Source organism: Ovis canadensis, chromosome 15 (assembly GCF_042477335.2).
Source record: "Ovis canadensis isolate MfBH-ARS-UI-01 breed Bighorn chromosome 15, ARS-UI_OviCan_v2, whole genome shotgun sequence".
Lineage (NCBI taxonomy): Eukaryota > Metazoa > Chordata > Mammalia > Artiodactyla > Bovidae > Ovis > Ovis canadensis.
The window spans coordinates 39,990,114-40,008,962 of record NC_091259.1 but is presented as its reverse complement, the minus strand read 5'-3'; the positions used below and the strand labels follow the sequence as shown (position 1 = coordinate 40,008,962).

The 18,849-nt window shown below is 45.3% G+C and overlaps 1 protein-coding gene across 1 annotated transcript in view; it reads right to left on the bottom strand.

Annotated features, from left to right (window-relative positions):
• SORL1 (sortilin related receptor 1) overlaps positions 1 to 18,849 on the bottom strand; it is a 167,040-nt gene that overhangs the window by 115,355 nt on the left and 32,836 nt on the right. Inside the window, exons 4-6 of the mRNA XM_069554212.1 lie at positions 18,143 to 18,304; positions 16,434 to 16,501; positions 10,701 to 10,881 (exon numbers count right to left, since the gene is read on the bottom strand). Coding sequence (XP_069410313.1) covers positions 10,701 to 10,881; positions 16,434 to 16,501; positions 18,143 to 18,304 — 411 coding nt within the window. The remainder of the gene's footprint in view (positions 1 to 10,700; positions 10,882 to 16,433; positions 16,502 to 18,142; positions 18,305 to 18,849) is intronic.

Genomic DNA, 18,849 nt, shown 5'->3' with positions numbered 1-18,849 from the left:
GTTCAAGCTGGTTTTACAAAAGGCAGAGGAACCAGAGAGCAAATTGCCAACATCCACTGGATCACTGAAAAAGCGAAAGAGTTCCAAAAAAAATCTATTTCTGCTTTATTGACTATGCCAAAGACTTTGACTGTGTGGTTCACAACAAACTGTGGAAAATTCTGAGAGAGATGGGAATACCAGAACCCCTGACCTCCCTCCTGAGAAACCTGTATGCAGGTCAGGAAGCAACAGTTAGAACTGGACATGGAACAACAGACTGGTTCCAAATAGGAAAAGGAGTACGTCAAGGCTGTATATTGTCACCCTGTTTATTTAACTTATATGCAGAGTACATCATGAGAAACGCTGGGCTGGAAGAGACACAAGCTGGAATCAATATTGCCAGGAGAAATATCAATATCTGAATATCAAATATTCAGATATGCAGATGACACCACCCTTATGGCGGAAAGTGAAGAGGAACTAAAGAGCTTCTTGATGAAAGTGAAAGAGGAGAGTGAAAAAGTTGGCTTAAAGCTCAACATTCAGAAAATGAAGATTATAGCATCCGGTCCCATCACTTCATGACAAAGAGATGGGGAAACAGTGGAAACAGTGGCTGACTTTATTTGGGGGGGCTCCAAAATCACTGCGGATGGTGATCGCAGCCATGAAATTAAAAGACGCTTGCTCCTTGGAAGGAAAGTTATGACCAATCTAGATAGCATATTCAAAAGCAGAGACATTACTTTGCCAACAAAGATCCATCTAGTCAAGGCTACGGTTTTTCCAGGAGTCATGTATGGATGTGAGTTGGACTATAAAGAAAGCTGAGCACTGAAGAATTGATACCTTTGAACTGTGGTGTTGGAGAAGACTCTTGAGAGTCCCTTGGACTGCAAGGAGATCCAACCAGTCCATCCTAAAGGAAATAAATCCTGAATATTTCACCAAAAGGTCTGATGCTGAAGCTGAAACTCCAATACTTTGGCAACCTGATACGGACAGCTTACTCATTTGAGAAGACCCTGATGCTGGGAAAGATTGAGGGCAGAAGAAGGGGATGACAGAGGATGAGATGGTTGGATGGAATCACCAACACAATGGACATGGGTTTGGGTGGACTCTGGGAGTTGGTGATGGACAGGGAGGCCTGGCGTGCTGCGGTTCATGGGGTTGCAAAGACTCGGACACGACTGAGTGACTGAACTGGAACTGGAACTAGACACAGATATCACTGAAACACTTTCTTATGCTTTATGTTTTTTCACTACTTCCTACTGCAGTTATACCTGAGAAAGGAGCCATTTCTCTCAGGGACACTCAAGCCCATCATTAGCTTTTGTTTGTTTCTTGGGTTTGTTTTGTTTGGCTGTGCCATACAGCATGCAGGATCTTAGTTCCCCAACCAGGGATCAAACCCATGGCCCCTGCGTTGGGAGCACAGAGTCTTAACCACTGGACCAACAGGGAAGTCCAAGCCCATCACCAGTTATATGTTCTTAAAGATGATTGCTGGGAGACCTGAGAAGTGAGAATAGATAGCAAGATATAAATGCAAGAGTACGGAGGTCATGAAAAACCTCTAAGTACATCCATCTCACTTTATTCTGGGAGAAGTATTCCTAAGTCTGGATAGTTAGGTTTACTTCCAAAGCATTCGTAGACAAGTTAGTGTAATATTTTACCACTATCAAGAAAAGTATTAACAATAAAACGATGACACACTATTAATGGTAAGATGTATTTCTTAATAAACCATTGTTGATGCTGAATTTCTCTTTATCGTTATTATGGAAGTAAAATACTGTATGCTCGTGAAAAATCCAACAGTACAGACAGGTATAAGGTAGAATGCAAATCCGTTTGCTCTCATAAATGCCCACTGGTAACTGGCTCTGGGCCATTCCTTCAGAGATGCTCTGTGCCACCACCTATGTGTATATTTACACAGTGACAGACGTACCACTCACCACAACATCCATCAGCCCTTTCCTCCTTAGCAAACCCTGACAACCACCCCAATAAAACCTAAGGCTCTCTTTCTTTTGGACAACTCTGTGTGGTCATGTTACTAAGGACCAGTCAATAAGACATGAACAGACTATTGTGCTGGGTTTTAAGGAAAGCTGTTGAAAGGGACTGAATCAGCTGGGAGGGGTCCTATTGTGGCCTTTCTATCTGTCCTCATTCTTCCTGACTCCAAAAGACTCGAAGCCTAGTGTAAATATCAGGGACCGTGAGGGAGAGCGTGCAGATTATTCCTTTGGATGGTCAAACAGCAAGATAGAGGCTTGGGGACTTCCCCAGTGGTCCAGTGGTTAGGCCTCTGCTCTTCCAATGCAGGGGGCACAAGTTCAATTCCTGGTCAGGAAAATGCCATGTGGGCGGCCAAAAAATTAAGAAAAAGAGGCCTTGGTCCCCAGGAACACCAGGGCACCAACATGCCAGCCCTAGCTTTAGGCAGCACTAAAGAGAGAAAAATAAACCTCTGTCTTGGCGAAGTTGCTTTTATTTCTAGTCTGTTAAGAGTAGCCAAACGCATTGCCAGATTGATACATGCACACTTCTTTTTCACATACAACTGGATCATGACAGAAATATGGCTGTGTAACTCATGGGAGAAATGGTATTATGTAACACTTTTTTCACTAACAGAGTATCTTACTGTTCTACAATTTAACTTTTTCCATCAGCAGTGTATCTTAGACATCTGATTTAACAGCTATTAATGGCCGTTTAGGTTATTTCCAGAAGCACTCTTCAATGAACGTACTTGTATGAATTACCTTTTTCACAGCTACAGGAGAAAATCTGTAAGATGCATTATTAGAATTCCTATGTCAAATTTTCCATTTTGACAGATAGCATAAATGGCCTTCCTGAAAGGCTATTCCAGTTAATACATCCACCAGCACACATACTTTCACCAACAACTAGGAATTATTTAAATGTTTTAATTTACAGCAATATTATAGGGTCTGTGAATTCATAGCAAGATATTTTGCATTTGGTGTTTTCATTTCTGATAAGTAAAAAACAAATAAAAGAATCTGAATAATCTGAATTTCAGAGCCTGAGTTTACATTTATGCTTGAGATTAAGTCAATAGCCAAAAAAAAGGGGTGGGAGCAGAAGGGAACTAAATATGATATATTCTTGCCAAGTGAAGGCTGAAAGATCTATTCAGTGATCTATTCAACTGGTGGGAAAAATGAGGGACCCAAGGCACGTGGCAGACAAAGACCTGGCTTCAGAAGCACCTGGGCTGTAACATTTGCTGCCACTTTCTCTTCGAAGCAGTAACAAAGTTTCAGCAAAATATCATTCACCTTCATGTTATCTATACCTAATAACTGATAGATAAAATGATATATCTGAGATTTAGTTTAAAATAGTCCAAGAAAAAGTAAGTAGTGCATAGATAGTTGAAGAGAGATTAGCAAACGTAGATACTCTGGAGACTGAATAAAGGCACAAGGGGAGGTCATATCAGCACACAAAAAATTTTTTTGTGTGTAGGTGTGGAAATAATAGAAAGTTTGCAGAGTTGATATTAACTGAAAGCACTTCTGGAATGACAGAGGAAAGAACTCTAAAAATCCACTCATCCATGCGAACAACAAGAGCATTGACAAAAATTCTCAAAATCAACTTTTTCAGAATCCTGAAAATTAAAAAAAAAGCTTGCAAAAATTCAAGAAGCATTTATTCAAAACAATGACTGAAGCTCAGCAAGAAGAGTGAACTTGGTGATGTTTCAACTTGTCCTAATCCCAACCCTTCTACTCTATCTGAAGTACTAGTAGCGTGGGAAACCCACAGCATCACAGCCACAATTGCTATGAAAACCAGCAGCCCAGGAGAGGACAGAACAGGTTTGGAGCTCCCCAAATGCCCCACAGCCAGAGGACTGTCAGATTTTATCTGCCTGGTGACTCGCTTGATAGCTGGATTCTCAGGTCGTCTCCTTAAATAACCTGACTCAGCTCTCTCTACACACAGACCTACAGCCTGGGCATTTAAGGGAAACGCTGACAAGTGATAAGTGTTTTCAACACCACATCTGCCAGAGAAACATTATCACTTGGAGCTCACAAAAGGTGAACTAAAAAGCATAAAAGGAAAAATGGGAGAAGATATCCATAAGAGGCCTTGATAAGCCCTGAAACATTCCAAGGAATTTACAAGGTCACACGCAAGAAGGTCTGTGTTCTGCTCAGGAAAGAATGGAAAGGGCCTAATTCCTCATGTCTGGTTAATAATCTTGAGTCTCCACACAAACAAGAAGTGAAGACTAAGGCAGAGCTGGAGAAGGCACTGAGGGCATGCCCCAACACACACTCAGAGGCCCTCAGCAAAGGCCGAAGGACAACTGGCTGAGAGCACTTTAGGAAATCACTGATCACCAGCTGACCACTAACGGTCAGGACTCCACCAGCACACCCCATGAAGGGTGCAGACTCTACAACATTAATGCAGGAAACTCACAACACAAAAGCCAAAGAAGGCAACAATAATCCTGAGAAGAGGCAACAACAAAAAGCCCTGGGAAGGACTTACCCTGATTTAGAAGAATTGCCACAGTATATCACTTAAAATATCTGGTTTTCCACCAAAAAATGAAAAGCAAACACACACAACAGTCAATACAACCTATTCTTGAGGAAGGCCAGATGCTGGACCTAAAATTTAAATCCTCCATCTTAAATACATTCAAAGAACTAAAGGAAATAACATATCAAGAATTTAAAAGGGGGACTTCCCTGGTGATCCAGTGGTTAAGACCCAACGCTTCCAATGCAGGGGGTGTGGGTTCAATCCCTAGTCAGGGAACTAAGATCCCACATACCTCAAGGTGCAGCAAATAATAATGTCGAGAATAGGCAAATCCATAAGGCAGAAAGTAGATTCCTGGTTGCCAGGGGCTGGAAGGAGAGAGGAGTAGAAAGTATTGCTAGTGGCTATGACAATAAACTGTGGAAAATTCTGAAAGAGATGGGAATACCAGACCACCTGACCTGCCTCTTGAGAAACCTATATGCAGGTCAGGAAGCAACAGTTAGAACTGGACATGGAACAACAGACTGGTTCCAAGTAGGAAAAGGAGTACGTCAAGGCTGTATATTGTCACCCTGCTTATTTAACTTATATGTAGAGTACATCATGAGAAACGCTGGGCTGGAAGAAACACAAGCTGGAATCAAGATTGCTGGGAGAAATATCAATAACCTCAGATATGCAGATGACACCACCCTTATGGCAGAAAGTGAAGAGAAACCAAACAGCCTCTTGATGAAAGTGAAAGAGGAGAGTGAAAAAGCTGGCTTAAAGCTAAACATTCAGAAAGCTAAGATCATGGCATCTGGTCCCATCACTTCATGGCAAATAGATGGGGAAACAGTGGAAACAGTGTCAGACTTTACTTTGGGGGGCTCCAAAATCACTGCGGATGGTGATTGCAGCCATGAAATTATAAGACGCTTACTCTTTGGAAGGAAATTGTGACCAACCTAGATAGCATATTCAAAAGCAGACATTACTTTACCAACAAAGGTCCATCTAGTCAAGGCTACGGTTTTTCCAGTAGTCATGTATGGATGTGAGAGCTGGACTGTGAAGAAGGCTGACTGCCGAAGAATTGATGCTTTTGAACTGTGGTGTTGGAGAAGACTCTTGAGAGTCCCTTGGACTGCAAGGAGATCCAACCAGTCCATCCTAAAGGAGATCAGTCCTGGGTGTTGGAAGGAATGATGCTAAAGCTGAAACTCCAATACTTTGGTCACCTCACAAGAAGAGCTGACTCACTGGAAAAGACTTTGATGCTGGGAGGAATTGGGGGCAGGAGGAGAAGGGGACGACAGAGGATGAGACAGCTGGATGGCATCACCGACTCGATGGACATGAGTCTGAGTGAACTCTGGGAGTTGGTGATGGACAGGGAGGCCTGGCGTGCTGCAATTCATGGGGTCGCAAAGAGTCAGACACGACTGACCAACTGAACTGAACTGAACCGAACTGATGAGGTTTCCTTCACAGGTCACAACAATGCTCTGGATTTAGATAGTGGTGAGCAATACCCGAGCTTATGAACATACTAAAAATCACTGAACTGTACACTTTACAAGGGTAAATGTTACAGGATATGAATCATATCTCAATACTGGTATTATAAAAAAATCAATTTTAAATGTATTGGTATTATAGTCTCCTTTTTAATCTCTAAACACGTTTGAACTTTATTGTATACGGAGTTACAAGGGTTAGGTGCTTATGACATTGCTTAAATGTATCCGAACATAGACATTTAAGCAATGTCACAATTAAAATAATTTGTCAATGCTTGGATTTTGGTTGGTTATCCTAAAAGTCACACTTCAATTGTGGTCAGTTAACCTCTCATGTAGAAGCCCACAATTCTGAGGCAATTACTAGGTTTTTCTGTTAACTCTATCAGCATTAGGGACTTAAAAATAGCATAACGGTTAGAAGTTGGTTTCCAATAGTGAAATTAGTGGTTGGTTGGTCAGAATAGTGAAAGCACAATTGAGTTCTCTCAGGAAATCTGTGGCATGCAAGATGTGTGAATGAGCCATGATATCACAAAGATTGGGCTTCCCAGGTGGCTCAGTGGTAAAGAATCTGCCTGCCAATGCAGGAGACACAGGTTCCATCCCTGGGTCGGGAAGCTCCCCTGGAGGAAGGCATGGCAACCCACTCCAGTATTCTTGCCTGAAGAATCCTATGGACAGAGGAGCCTGGCAGGCTACAGTCCATGGGGTCGCAAGAGTCAGACATATTGAGGCAACTGAGCGCACACACACACACACACACACGCCTCCCAAAGATAAGACCATGGCATGTAAAGGGCACAGCAACTTAGGGAGGCCTGCCACCTCAGCTCTCGGGGGATGTACTGCAGGTTCATCTAGTGCACGCTCCTGCACCAGAGGATTCTAGCTGCCTAACGCCAACTGAAAGGGGAACAGAATCCTGCCCCTACAACAACAGCTGGCAAACTTTTTCTGTAAAGGTCCACTCAGAAGTATTTTAGCCTTTGTGGGCCATCCCGCCTCTATGCAACAATTCATTTCTGCCACTCTAACATGAATGCAGCAATGGATGACATACAGCAAATGAGCATGCCTCGTTTCAATAAAACTTTACTGACAAAACCAAAGAGCATGGTCTGCCAAGGCTGCCCAAGAACACCGTCTGCACCCTGTCAAGCTGCGGCTGCCATCACTTGTAAGAACAGAGAGGAGACTCCATCAAGCCCACGCATCAGGCACTGGCGCACTGCTGCACTTTGGGCAAGAAATGTCTGAGCCTGCCTTTCAGGAGAGGCTAGGAGTGAAGCTGGAGAGTGAAGCAGCCAAGCCTCACATCCTTCCAACTTTTTGGCAACTACTGTTACCTCCAGGAAGCACCTACCAGCTGTGTCTCACCAAGTTCACAAACTGATGTTAGTCCCTTTGCAGAGGTGCCTCTCTGTTGCTTTAAAGGCCCCATCGGAACTTCCCTGGTGGTCCAGTGGCTAAGTCTTCGTGCTCCCAATGCAGGAGCCCAGGTTTGATCCCTGGTCAGAGAACTGGATCCCACATGCCACAACTAAGAGTCTGCATGCCACAGCTAAAGATTCTGCCTCCTGCAACTGGAAGATCCCACATGCTGCAACTCAGATGCTGCACAGCCAAGTAAATAATAAATCCCCCTGGAGGAAACAAGGCAGCCCACTCCAGTATTCCTGCCTGGAAAATCCCATGGACGGAGAAGCATGGCTGGCTGCAGTTCATGGGGGCACAAATTATTAAAGGCCCTATCATTTGGTGTGGACTAGTAAGCATATGAACTTCATGTCAAAAACAAAGGAATAAAAAAAAATTGATGGGCATCAGATACAAAGCACTCATGAAGTAAGAGCCAGGCCAGGAGGGCCCCAGGGGGTTCTGGAGACTTGGAAACCAACCCCCGTCCAGAACCTGGTTGGCTGCCCTGACATGTTCTAAAAAACTAACTTGCAAGCAATTGGAATCAGTCACATTGCTGGAAAAAAGTAAAAAAGGTAATCACCCCAAAGCAATTTTCTGTCATTTTGCAATTATTTTCTTAGCTTTCCTAAATTGATTTGAATCCAGTTAGCATTAAAGTTGACTCATTGGAAACTCATTGGAAAAGACCCTGATGCTGGGAAGACTGAAGGCAAGAGAAGGGGATGACAGAGGAAAGGGGACGACAGAGGACAAGATTGTTGGGTGGCATCACCGACTCAATGGACATGAGTTTGAGAAAACTCCGGGCAACAGTGAAGGACAGGGCAGCCTGGCATGCTGCCGTCCATGGGGTCACAAAGAGCTAGACTGAACAACAACAAACTTTAAAGTTGTTCAGAATTCCCAAAATCCAGCACCTACAGTGCTAGGAACACCCCGGATAAGAAGGTGGAGGTGCAGACCCCAACATGCCTACTGATAGAGTGATCCAACCAGGGCCGATGTCATATATCCTTATGGCTTAAGACTCGAATATATTAAGCAGAAAAATACCTATTTTATCATCCACTGCCAGTGGCATCTCTTCTCTCAACCTATCCACTGAGAAATGAGCCTTTGATGATATAATTACTGCTGAAAGCTCCTGCATATACAAGGCTTCAGGGAAGAATGTCTCAAATTTTAGAGATTCTTGGGCACCCCAGGGATTCTCAGGGGGGTGGGCGGGGGGAGATATGCATGGGGGCCAGGCCATCTGCATTTTTAACCAGGGCCCTTGCTGATGCTGCCACAGGTGATCCTAAGACAACACTTCCAGGTGGTAGCCTAGCTCGTCTCATCTGGAACCTCCAGCTAACACCACTGGCCTTGGAATCTGGTGGTCCATCCGTCTGCTAAAGGAAGAAGTCAACACAACTACAATTTTGCCACCGATACCATGTAAATCAATAAGCCACACACAAGAGGGGAGAGTTATAATAAAAGAACCAATAAGTTAATGTCCCCCAACCCCATCCCATGCTCCCAGTAAAAAAGCCCAGTAGCCTAATCTTTCTACATTAGGCCAAGATTTGTTCAACTCTATTGTACATATGTTATATATCAAGCATTGTGCAAAATACTGGGTACCGTATCAGTGTGGCTCAGACAGACATGGCCCCTGGTCCTACCACTGGCCAGAAACAGTAATCACCATCGGCACTCGGCAAAGCAGCTATGTCTGCAAAACAGACGGCTTTGAGGTCAGAAAGAAGAGTACAGAAAGCCCCAAATGGGATATATCTTATTCTTGGGTGTGAGATCTAGAAATAATAGGGATAAAGGAATGCAAGACAATGCTCTACCTTAGCCCCACTCGACTCCGTCTGTAAAAGAAATCTGAGAATCAGTCCTTGGGCCTTAAAATTAAGAAATTAAAATCACAGAAGGCACAAGCCCAAGAAATTTAAACAAAAAAGACCTATGAGGCACCATACAACTGGAGGTATCAGTCCTCAGGCCTGACCTCTCACCTCCGCGTTCCCAGCACATCCCAGCCCCAAGCAACTCAAGGATGCCTGTGCTCCTGGGCCGCTCTGTGTACCTGCGCACATGTATGTGTGCATAAAAGAGACAGGCAAGGCAGAAAGCAAATGATCCAGGGAGTGTCTCAAGGCAAACAGCCTGTCAGAAGAAAATCTGCCGTAGTTTAGTGGTTTTAAAAAGCCTTGTTCAAGGTGTGTAAGGGGCAACCCCTCTGGCCTTCAGCCTCTCGCCTCTTCCCTCCCGATTTCAACCTCACTCCCTGCTTTCCCTTTAGGGGAGATCCTCTCTCCACCCTAGAACCTACCAAGGGGACTGACCTGCTTCTGCTTGGCCAGCTACCAATCATATAAATAAGTGAGAACCTGAAGGAAAACATGACATCTGGTTTTAGCCCTTAAGGTTTAACAGCGAAAAGAGTAACCTCCCAGGCACAGGGGAGACTGTCAGAGCCCGAGGTCAAGCAGGCACCAGCCGCAAAACGCATTAGGAAAGCGAGCTCACCTCCCTCCAGCTAGAGCAGCCCAACTGACTCTTGGCCAGGCCTGGCTTTTTCCTTTACTCAAGGGGAAGTATGGTTGCAACTTGATACAGCTGCAAGGCAAGTCCCGTTAAATAATCAACTGTGGTTTTGAATGAGCAAGCCCTCCATTTCAGCATGTGGCTTCAACATATAAAATCAAGGAGAAGATTTTCCCAAAGGCTGAGAGTTAAGCTACTTACTGACAGCTGGAAGCTTAATTACTACTTTTCTTAGAGCATTAACTCCCACTAGCCAATAACTACACATTCTATTAGCCATGTAGATGAACATGTGTCCAAACCTCCCAAAGAAATCGGCCTGAGTTGAAGAGAATTCAGTAGTTGGATTAAAGAAAAAAGCCACTTAGCCTCATCCCTCCTTTCTGTCTTCTTCCATTGGGATTTCAAAGAAATGTGTGTTTGTCAAGGATGCCCAGACCAGGAAAAGACCAAATTCCTAGCACCCAGAGACCCTCTGAGTGGTTACATAAGTGTTCCCACCCCTTGACCTTTCAGAACCTTCCAGGCCCCTTGGGAAAGTCCATCTATGTCCAGCATCTACAATCAACCCCCACCCCCACATCTCTGCTTGTATGAACCCCTCTCCCAGCCTGATCCCAGAATGCCCAGCCTCAGAAAGGAAACACAAAAGCAGCTGAATCCTTAATGCTTTCAACTCACCACCACCTTGGTGGCAAACATGTACTTGTCCCGCAGCTGGAAGTCCCTCACTTCCTCCAGGATCACCTCCAGGTTCTCCCGAGACTGGAAGAAGTCTGTGCTTCGGAAAACCGTGGAATAGCCAGAGGGTTCGTGCCGTTCCACGTAGATGGTGTTTGGCTTGTCGTAGGGATCGATTCCCCTGGAAGAAAAAACAAAGTGCTTGTCATCATCTCCACGCTGAGGCATGGAGGCCCTGCCATGCAGACCATCAGTGAGGACTCGGGGCCACTGTGGTGGCAGCTGCAAGTGTTTGCGGCTCTCTGTGCCACAAACCCAGCCCTTTGGTGGCTCCTTGGCTCAGGAAAGAGGGGAAGAAACTGCCACTTGTGCACAGTATCTTCTGCTGGGTGGTTGTTCACAAGGCAGCCTGCGTTTCGCTCCAGGCAAGCCTGGGCTGTGCTGGAGTGAAGGGAACAGAAGAAAAAGAGAAAGGAAGTGTTTCAGAACCAGTGAACAACGAACTGCTTGCATGAGGCTGTCACCAAGCTTCTGGCCTCAAGCTGTGAACCGCAGAGGAATGAAGGAACGTTTGTCCCCAGGATGCTATGTCCTCAGTGGAACAGCTCTAGAGGAAACCACAGGAGGAACCGGTGACCTACCCCCCAACCTTCTTTTTTAATTTTTTTTTTTTAATTTTAAAATCTTTAATTCTTACATGCGTTCCCACACATGAACCCCCCTCCCACCTCCCTCCCCATAACATCTCTCTGGGTCATCCCCATGCACCAGCCCCAAGCCCTCATGCCCTTCTCCCTTCTCCCAAAACTAACAATGTATCTCTGTAGCACTCAATTCCAAGTCTTTTTTATGAGTTTCAAACAAAGGTAGACACCTCGATTAAGCGGATTTTGGGATCGGACTCCTCACTTTACGCACAGTCTCATTTCTCTCCCACTGTATTACACTGTCCACCATAATGTTTCTATCTGAGCTTCCTAGACAGAGTACATACTCCTTCAAAGGCCAAGTCTTACACTTCTTTTGATCCTACCAAGTTCCTAGCTGCATAGATCTTTGCTGCAAGGATCCATGGACATGATACAGAAGCTCTTCCAAACTGAAAACCATAGAGTGATCATATCAAACTACTTCAGAGAAGAATCTCTGCACTGGTGTGCCCCCAAAGAAGGCCCCCAAGGGCAGCCTGGGAGGACAGCCAACCTGCCCGAGTTTCCTGACACGCACAAGAAACATGGAAGCCAGGAGGACCTTTCAGCAAGTGGGCAAAACAGCTGAAGACAACTGGAAGAGAGGGCACACGAGGATGCAGTGGTGCCCAAACAGAAGCAGAAGGACTCATTAATGTTAATCATTGCAAACACCTCTGTACGGTCCTGTAGGCACGACGGCTCTCGGGATAATGAAGGCAATGACAAGAAATTCCTTCAAAGATGCATTGTCAAAAGCAAGTTTCCGGGACTTCCTGGTGGTCCACTGACTAAGACTCCGTGCTCCCAGTGTGGGGGTCCGGGGTGGGGACCCAGGTTCGAGCCCTGGTCAGGGAACTAGATCCCACGTGCCACAACCAAGAGTTTGCATGCCGCAACTAAAAGATTCTGCGTATCAAGGGGGAAAAAAAAGAGCAAGTTCCAAGGCAAGAAGGGAAGGAAAAGAAAAGAAAGGAGGAAAAGAGAGACAAAACAAAAACAAACAGGCTTTTTTCCCATCGTGGGGCAGGGGGTAAGACTTCCCTTTGGCCCTACAATTTGGGGTCTTGGTTGGACACTAGAGAAACCAGCCTGTATCAACATGAGAAACTCATGTTCATCAAAAGATGCTCTGTCTGCACAGTGGGACTGGGGTGGGGGAGGACATGTTCTCTTTCCACAATTAGAAGTACTGATTAAAGTACTTCCTCTACCCTAGAGGATATGCAAATTACAACACACAGGATATTTTTAAAAAGGCAGAGAGGAAGGGACCTTTATTCAGATATCTTGAGGCAGAGCTCATGCCTACTATACTTTCATAACCAAGACCAGCAGCCAACAGCTAGGGATGGAAAGAGCTGTGACTTTCATACCAATTCTCTTTCGTATTCCACATCTGAACCTCCCATTTCGGAGCTGCTCCCCCTACAAATTCTTGTCCTTGGAAATCACCGGCCTCCCACTTTCCAGGCTCACTGACCTGGACTTACTGTTCTCTTTCCCCTCATTTGGAAATTCCAAGCCTTGCTCTGTGTCTGAGCACAGTCATTGGTCCTTGCCTGGCCTCCCCCGCCTCATAGCCCTTCTGGGATGCTGCAGGGGGCCATCTCGGGAACCTGCCCCCATGGCTCATCCTCTGTCCCGTCTTGCCAATCTCCAGCTCTGGATAACATGAATCACTGGTTTTTCCTCACTGCTGCTGCTCCCAGGCTGCCAAGCATTGTGAAACAAAGGGTGCCGTTATTCTCTGAGAGGTTAGCTTACGCACTCACCTATTACGGCGAGTCCTAGGTGAAAATCCCCCCAAACAGCCTGAAATTTCCTGACTCCAGACATGTAATTATCTACAATAAGCCAGGCCAGCCCTTTCCCCTAAGATAACTATCTGCATGTCTGCACAGACGCAGAAGGTACAACACAAATTCCCAGATGTGAAGTTTTTCTGTTTAATAATCCTGCTGGTTTGCCCTCTTAATATATGATTCTCTAAACTGAAAATAGAGCAATTTGTCCCTTTAAAGTTCAAAGAAAGCAAAAAAAAAGTTTTAATGGTATTCCTTGGATAAAGGCTGTACTTGGATGAGATTGTGGTTATAATTTCACTGATTCTACAACCACTGCCCAAGGAAAATAATGAAAAAGTCAGAAACAGCTGCCTTCTGTAACAAGGAAGTCCACTGAAGATACCCAGTTCTAAGGACCCTCTCTGCTCTATCCTTCTTTATTGTCCTTAATTACTAAGGAAGAAATAAAGAACTCACTGACATTCCTCTTCAAAGTGACAACAAAAAGATGCAGACAGGATCCACATCTCATGGGAGACAACATATAAAGAGGATAAAACTACATGTAAGAGAAAAAGGACAAACTGGGAAATACAAATGAACACATCCATAAAACCTATCTCATATCACAAAGGACCAATCTCAAATATATAAAGAGCTCCTAGAAATCAATAATAAAGAGATGAACAATCCAATAGAAAAAGGGCTAAGGGCATGAACAGACATGTCCCCAAAAAGAAGTAAAAGTGACCCTTACTTAGTTAAAAGATGTTCAAACTCATGCATAAAAAGAAAAATGCAGGGACTTGCCTGGCAGTCCAGTGGTTAGGATTTTGTGCTTCCAATGTAGGGTATGTGGGTTCAATTCCAATAGTGGATCTAGATTCCACATGCCACATGGTGTGGCCAAAAGACAAAAAAATTTTAAAAAGAAAGAAAAATGCATATTAAAATTAAACTGACACTAAAAGACTGACTGGAAAAAGGCACAATTCTATGTTGTTGAGAATGAGTGAACATTTTGACGCTTTCTATAGGAAATTTGGCAAAGTTACAATCTCAATGATCCATTCACCTGGGATATATCAGTGCAAAACTGACAGAAGTCCATGCCCTGTTGGAACTTTTATTCTATTGAAGAAAGACAAATAACAAGCATAATAAGAGTGTATTAAGATGTGATGAGTGCTACGCTAGAAAAGAACAGATCAGGCTACGGCAGACTGGGCCTGAGAGGGGCATAGTTGCAATTTTAATACGATCCTTAGGAAAGACCCCCACCTAGAAGGTTAGTCATTTGAGAAGACCTGAATGAGGTAGAGGAGCAAGTGTGTCTTCAGTAAAAGCTTTCCAGGCAGAGGAAACGGCAAGTGCAGAAACCCCGCAGTAGGACTGGAGCAGGCATTTCATCTGAGAGAAACGAGACACAGAGAAGCGTTCGAAGCAGAAGAACATGATCTGACCTGGTTCTTTTTTAATGTGTATGTATGTATGTATTTGACTGCATCAGGTCTTAGCTGCAGCATGCAGGATCCAGGATGCCTCGTGTAGGATCTTTCTTTGCAGCACATGGACTCTCTAGTTGCAGCATGCAGGCTCCAGAGTGTGCGGGCTTAGTTGTCCCACAGCATGTGGGATCTTAGTTTCCCAACCAGGGATGGAACCCACTTCCCCTATGTTGCAAGATGAGTCCTTAACCACTGGACCACCAGAGAAGTCCCCTGATCTGACCTGTTTCTAACATGGCCATGCTCTGAGAATGTTAGAAGGACAAAAGCAGCAGCAGGAAGTCCAGCTGGATGACCAGTGAGGGACAGCAGTGGTCTGGAGTAAAGCAGTAGCTGGGGAGCGGATCTTGCATATATACTGAAGGCAGAGCCAACAGGCTTTCCTGATGGACTGAACGTGAAGCAGGAAACAACAGAGAATCCAGGACGACTTAGTTTTTGACCTGAGCACCTAGAAAGTGAAAAGGGGAAATGGAGAAGACCATACGAGTGGAGCCAATTAGGGGCAGCGAAGATCAAGAGGTAACAAGTTTACCAGGTGTGAATGGCTTGACTTTCCTCACAGACCCTCCAAGTCCACTCCTGGGAATCTATTCTACACATTCATCTGCATATGCACAAATTGAAGACTACAGGGAGCTCCCTATATAGGGTGATCTACTGGTTAAGACTCCATGCTTTCACTGCCAAGGGGGCAGGTTCAGTTCCCAGTCAGGGAGCTATGATCCCACAGGCTGCATAGCACAGCCAAAAAAAAATCAAAAACAACAAAACAAACACACACAAAAAAAACCTTTAAAAAAAAAAAGATTATATACACCATCTCGGTAATAGTAAAAGATGAGAAGTGACTAAAACCAGAAAAAAACTGTGCTTCTTAAAGGGTAGTCATGTTAATTTCACTTTCCTTCTCAAAAATTGACAAAGGCTCCCCACTGCTTTCAGAATTCAGTCCAAATTCCTTTATCAAGCCCTGCAGGTTCTGATACCAACATCGTTTTCTGAACTTCGCCGAATACACTGTCCAAGGATAAGATTCAGAGTTCTCTGCCCAAGCACCACAGTGCCTCATCTCTGCTATGAGCCATTCTGATCCCGTCTGGAATTCCTGTCCTGCACAGCCATGCCCTACCTGGTGTGCACATCCTGGATCAACAGTAACCTCCTCTGTAGAGCTGTCTATGGTCCATCTGGAAGGACGATGACCCACCTCTGGCTTCTTGTGCTGTGTCTGTGGGACTTTGTGTTTCTTTCATGATGTGTGTTAATATGCACAAAAGGTCTTTCCTTTTCTCCTAAACTGCCATCTCCTTAATAACTATATCTATCAATTATTCAGCTTCTTACTCCCTAAAGCATCTGGCATGCTTTGTGTTCAGCAGACATTCAAAAAATGTTATGAATGAACAAATGAGTTTTAGAGAAAAACCCCGACTTTGGATATGATGCTCTAAAAATGAAGGTATTTTAGAAATTATAATACATGCAAGAGCTTCAAGAGTCCCCTGGATTCCCTGATGGACTGGAAAATGCAAAGGTTCTGTCACTCCTCCCACAAGTTACCTTCCTTCCTCACCCCCATGGTGAGCCTGTTACACTTGCAGTTCTAATTCTTGGGCCTGGAATGTGTATTTCCTGAACCAGACACTTCACCTTTTTTGGAGAAGGGCAGATTCGCCCCGCATGGAAGAGCGAGAAGCTGAAGCAAAGAAACTATATAATTCTAATTTTTTAGATGGCATGACTTACCAAGAAACAGACTTCACATGCTCCTGAATCATGATCCAAGTCTGGCCAAAGTCATCTGACTTCCATAGCTGCAAAGACCAAAGCGACAAGTAGTCAGGATGCAAGAGGCACAACATATGATCCCTGAATGGCCTGGCCAGCACACACCATGGAAATCCCCACCCTTCACAATATGCCACCTGTGAAGACAGGCAAGATCACCTTGGCCAGCTCGGTTACCCACATGCCAGCAAGGGTGGGGAGGACAGGATAGATCACCTCTGTGCTCTTCTCCACAGTCACTAAGGTCTCAATGCCTTTGTATCGGAAGGAAGGAAAAACAAATGGGGCGTCTCCTCCTTTTACAGATTATCAGAAATTATACTGGCTTGGCCAAAAAGTTCATTTGGGTTGTTGGTGCCAGCTTACAGAAAAACCTGAATGAACTTTTTGGCCAATCCTACATGTTACTTAAGATCCTCAAGTGGCGGTTAAAGCAAAAAGATTAAACCCAGTACTTCTCATCTGAGAAACAGTGTCTTTAAAAACCCATGCAGGCCACAGCGATGAGAGCTGAATGGAAAGGACTTTGGCTCTGTGCAGAATCAGAGCACCGAAGGGAATCACCTGAATACACGAGGTGTGGCCAGGAGAAATTGACTTGCCAATCTCTGCAAAAGCCCCTCGACTTCCAAAGACAAAAACTGAGGGTTCCTGTGGTCCTGGGGACCAGGGAGTGAGAAACAGGAGGCCGAAAAGAACAATCATCCACCTATACTGGTAAACCAGCCCAGCCCAAGCTTGGGTTACTTCCTACGGCAAGTGAGGATTAAACAGGTCATGTTTTGGTTAAAACCTGCAAACAAACAGAATCGTTCCAAGGTTCCTCTGAGCACAGCCATTTGAAACTCACTGTGAACCCAATCCCACAGGACTGACAGGTTTCATAGAATTATGCCAGATCAATACTCTTAACGTGGCAAGTTTCAACCTTGAAACAGAAACTTACCTGGGCTCTCTTCTCATCTCTCACCTTTCTTTCAAACTTGCTTAAAGGAGGAAAATGTACACGTTTATATTACACGCATATGTGTGTGCCCACACACACACAGGGAGAATATTTAAGTTAATGGTAACATCAAATAAGTGTTTCCCTGGCAGCTCAGTGGTAGAGACTCTGCCTGCAATGCAGGAGACATGGGTTCGATCCCTGATCCAGGAAGAACTGCTGGATAAGGAAATGGCAACCCACTTCAGTATTATTGTCTGAACAAAGAACCCTGGCGGGCTATAGTCCATGGGGTTGGAAAAGGGTCAGACAAATTTAGCGACTACACAACAACAACATCAACTAAATGACAGGCATGGGCAGTATGCTGAAGGCCGAGGACTGGAAAGGCAGGACAGAAATTCAACAAGAGGTCCCGGCAGAACTGCCATCAGCCTTCTCTACCTAGCTCTCTGATCCAATTCCAGAGCCCCAATCTACGCCCAGGACTAAGAGACATGCCCGAGCAGTGAGAAGGGCCTGATGGATAACTAACAGGGCCACTGGGGGGTGTCACTCCCTGGCCGGGACGCAGACCAAGAGCTCCAGGGGGATATATTTTTCTGTAGCCGTGGGAAGTGAAATGGTAGCTGCACAGGTCACCCAAAGGATAGGCGAACCACCCGGGCAGAATAGAAACCTCTGGAAGCACTACCTGACTGTATTCCCAAAGCTCTCTTACCTGCTTGTTGGGGTGAGACCTGTCAAAGCCCAGGAGAAGGTTGGAGGCCTTGCTGTGCAGGAGGAGGTCGGCTGCCCGGAATGGGATAGAGAAGCCTTGGATGGTGTTGCAGAAGTCGAACGTGGTCCAGAGGTACTGAGCATAAGCATCTGTGAAAATGTACTGCGAGGAAAGGAGAGGGGCTCAGAGCAGGCCTGGCCAGGCCCCTGATGCCCCCTCCTCAACCCAGTTTGAGTCCCCATGCAAGCAAGGGCCAGGGTGTGCCCTTGAATGTGGCTTTCTTGCCATCTGCTGCCAGTGAAGAGACTCTGGTGTACACAACACAAGCCTTGGCAAAGGAAGGGTGTGAACAGGCCAAAGTGAACCCAGACGGTGCTCCTGTTTATCCAGGTAATAAAGCTAATCAAGCCTTTCCATCCTTTCTTTCCACCGACTCGGCCTTTCTCACTCTTCAGCGGGGTCACCAGTCTTGGTCAGAGGGTTGCTCTCCAGACTGGCTACACGTGGACTGGCCTGCTCACCATCCGTGCATACTCTGACAGGCCTTTCCAGAAGGATATCCGACATCACGCCCACCCAGGAAGCTGAGCTTCCCCGTCGTGCCTTGGTGCCAGGTGACAGGGCAGCTCTGAGGACTCAGCTGCACTCGGGCCGGCAGACCCACCCTGGGGACCAGTGGGCGAGCAGGGGCTCAGCTTATTTTGCTC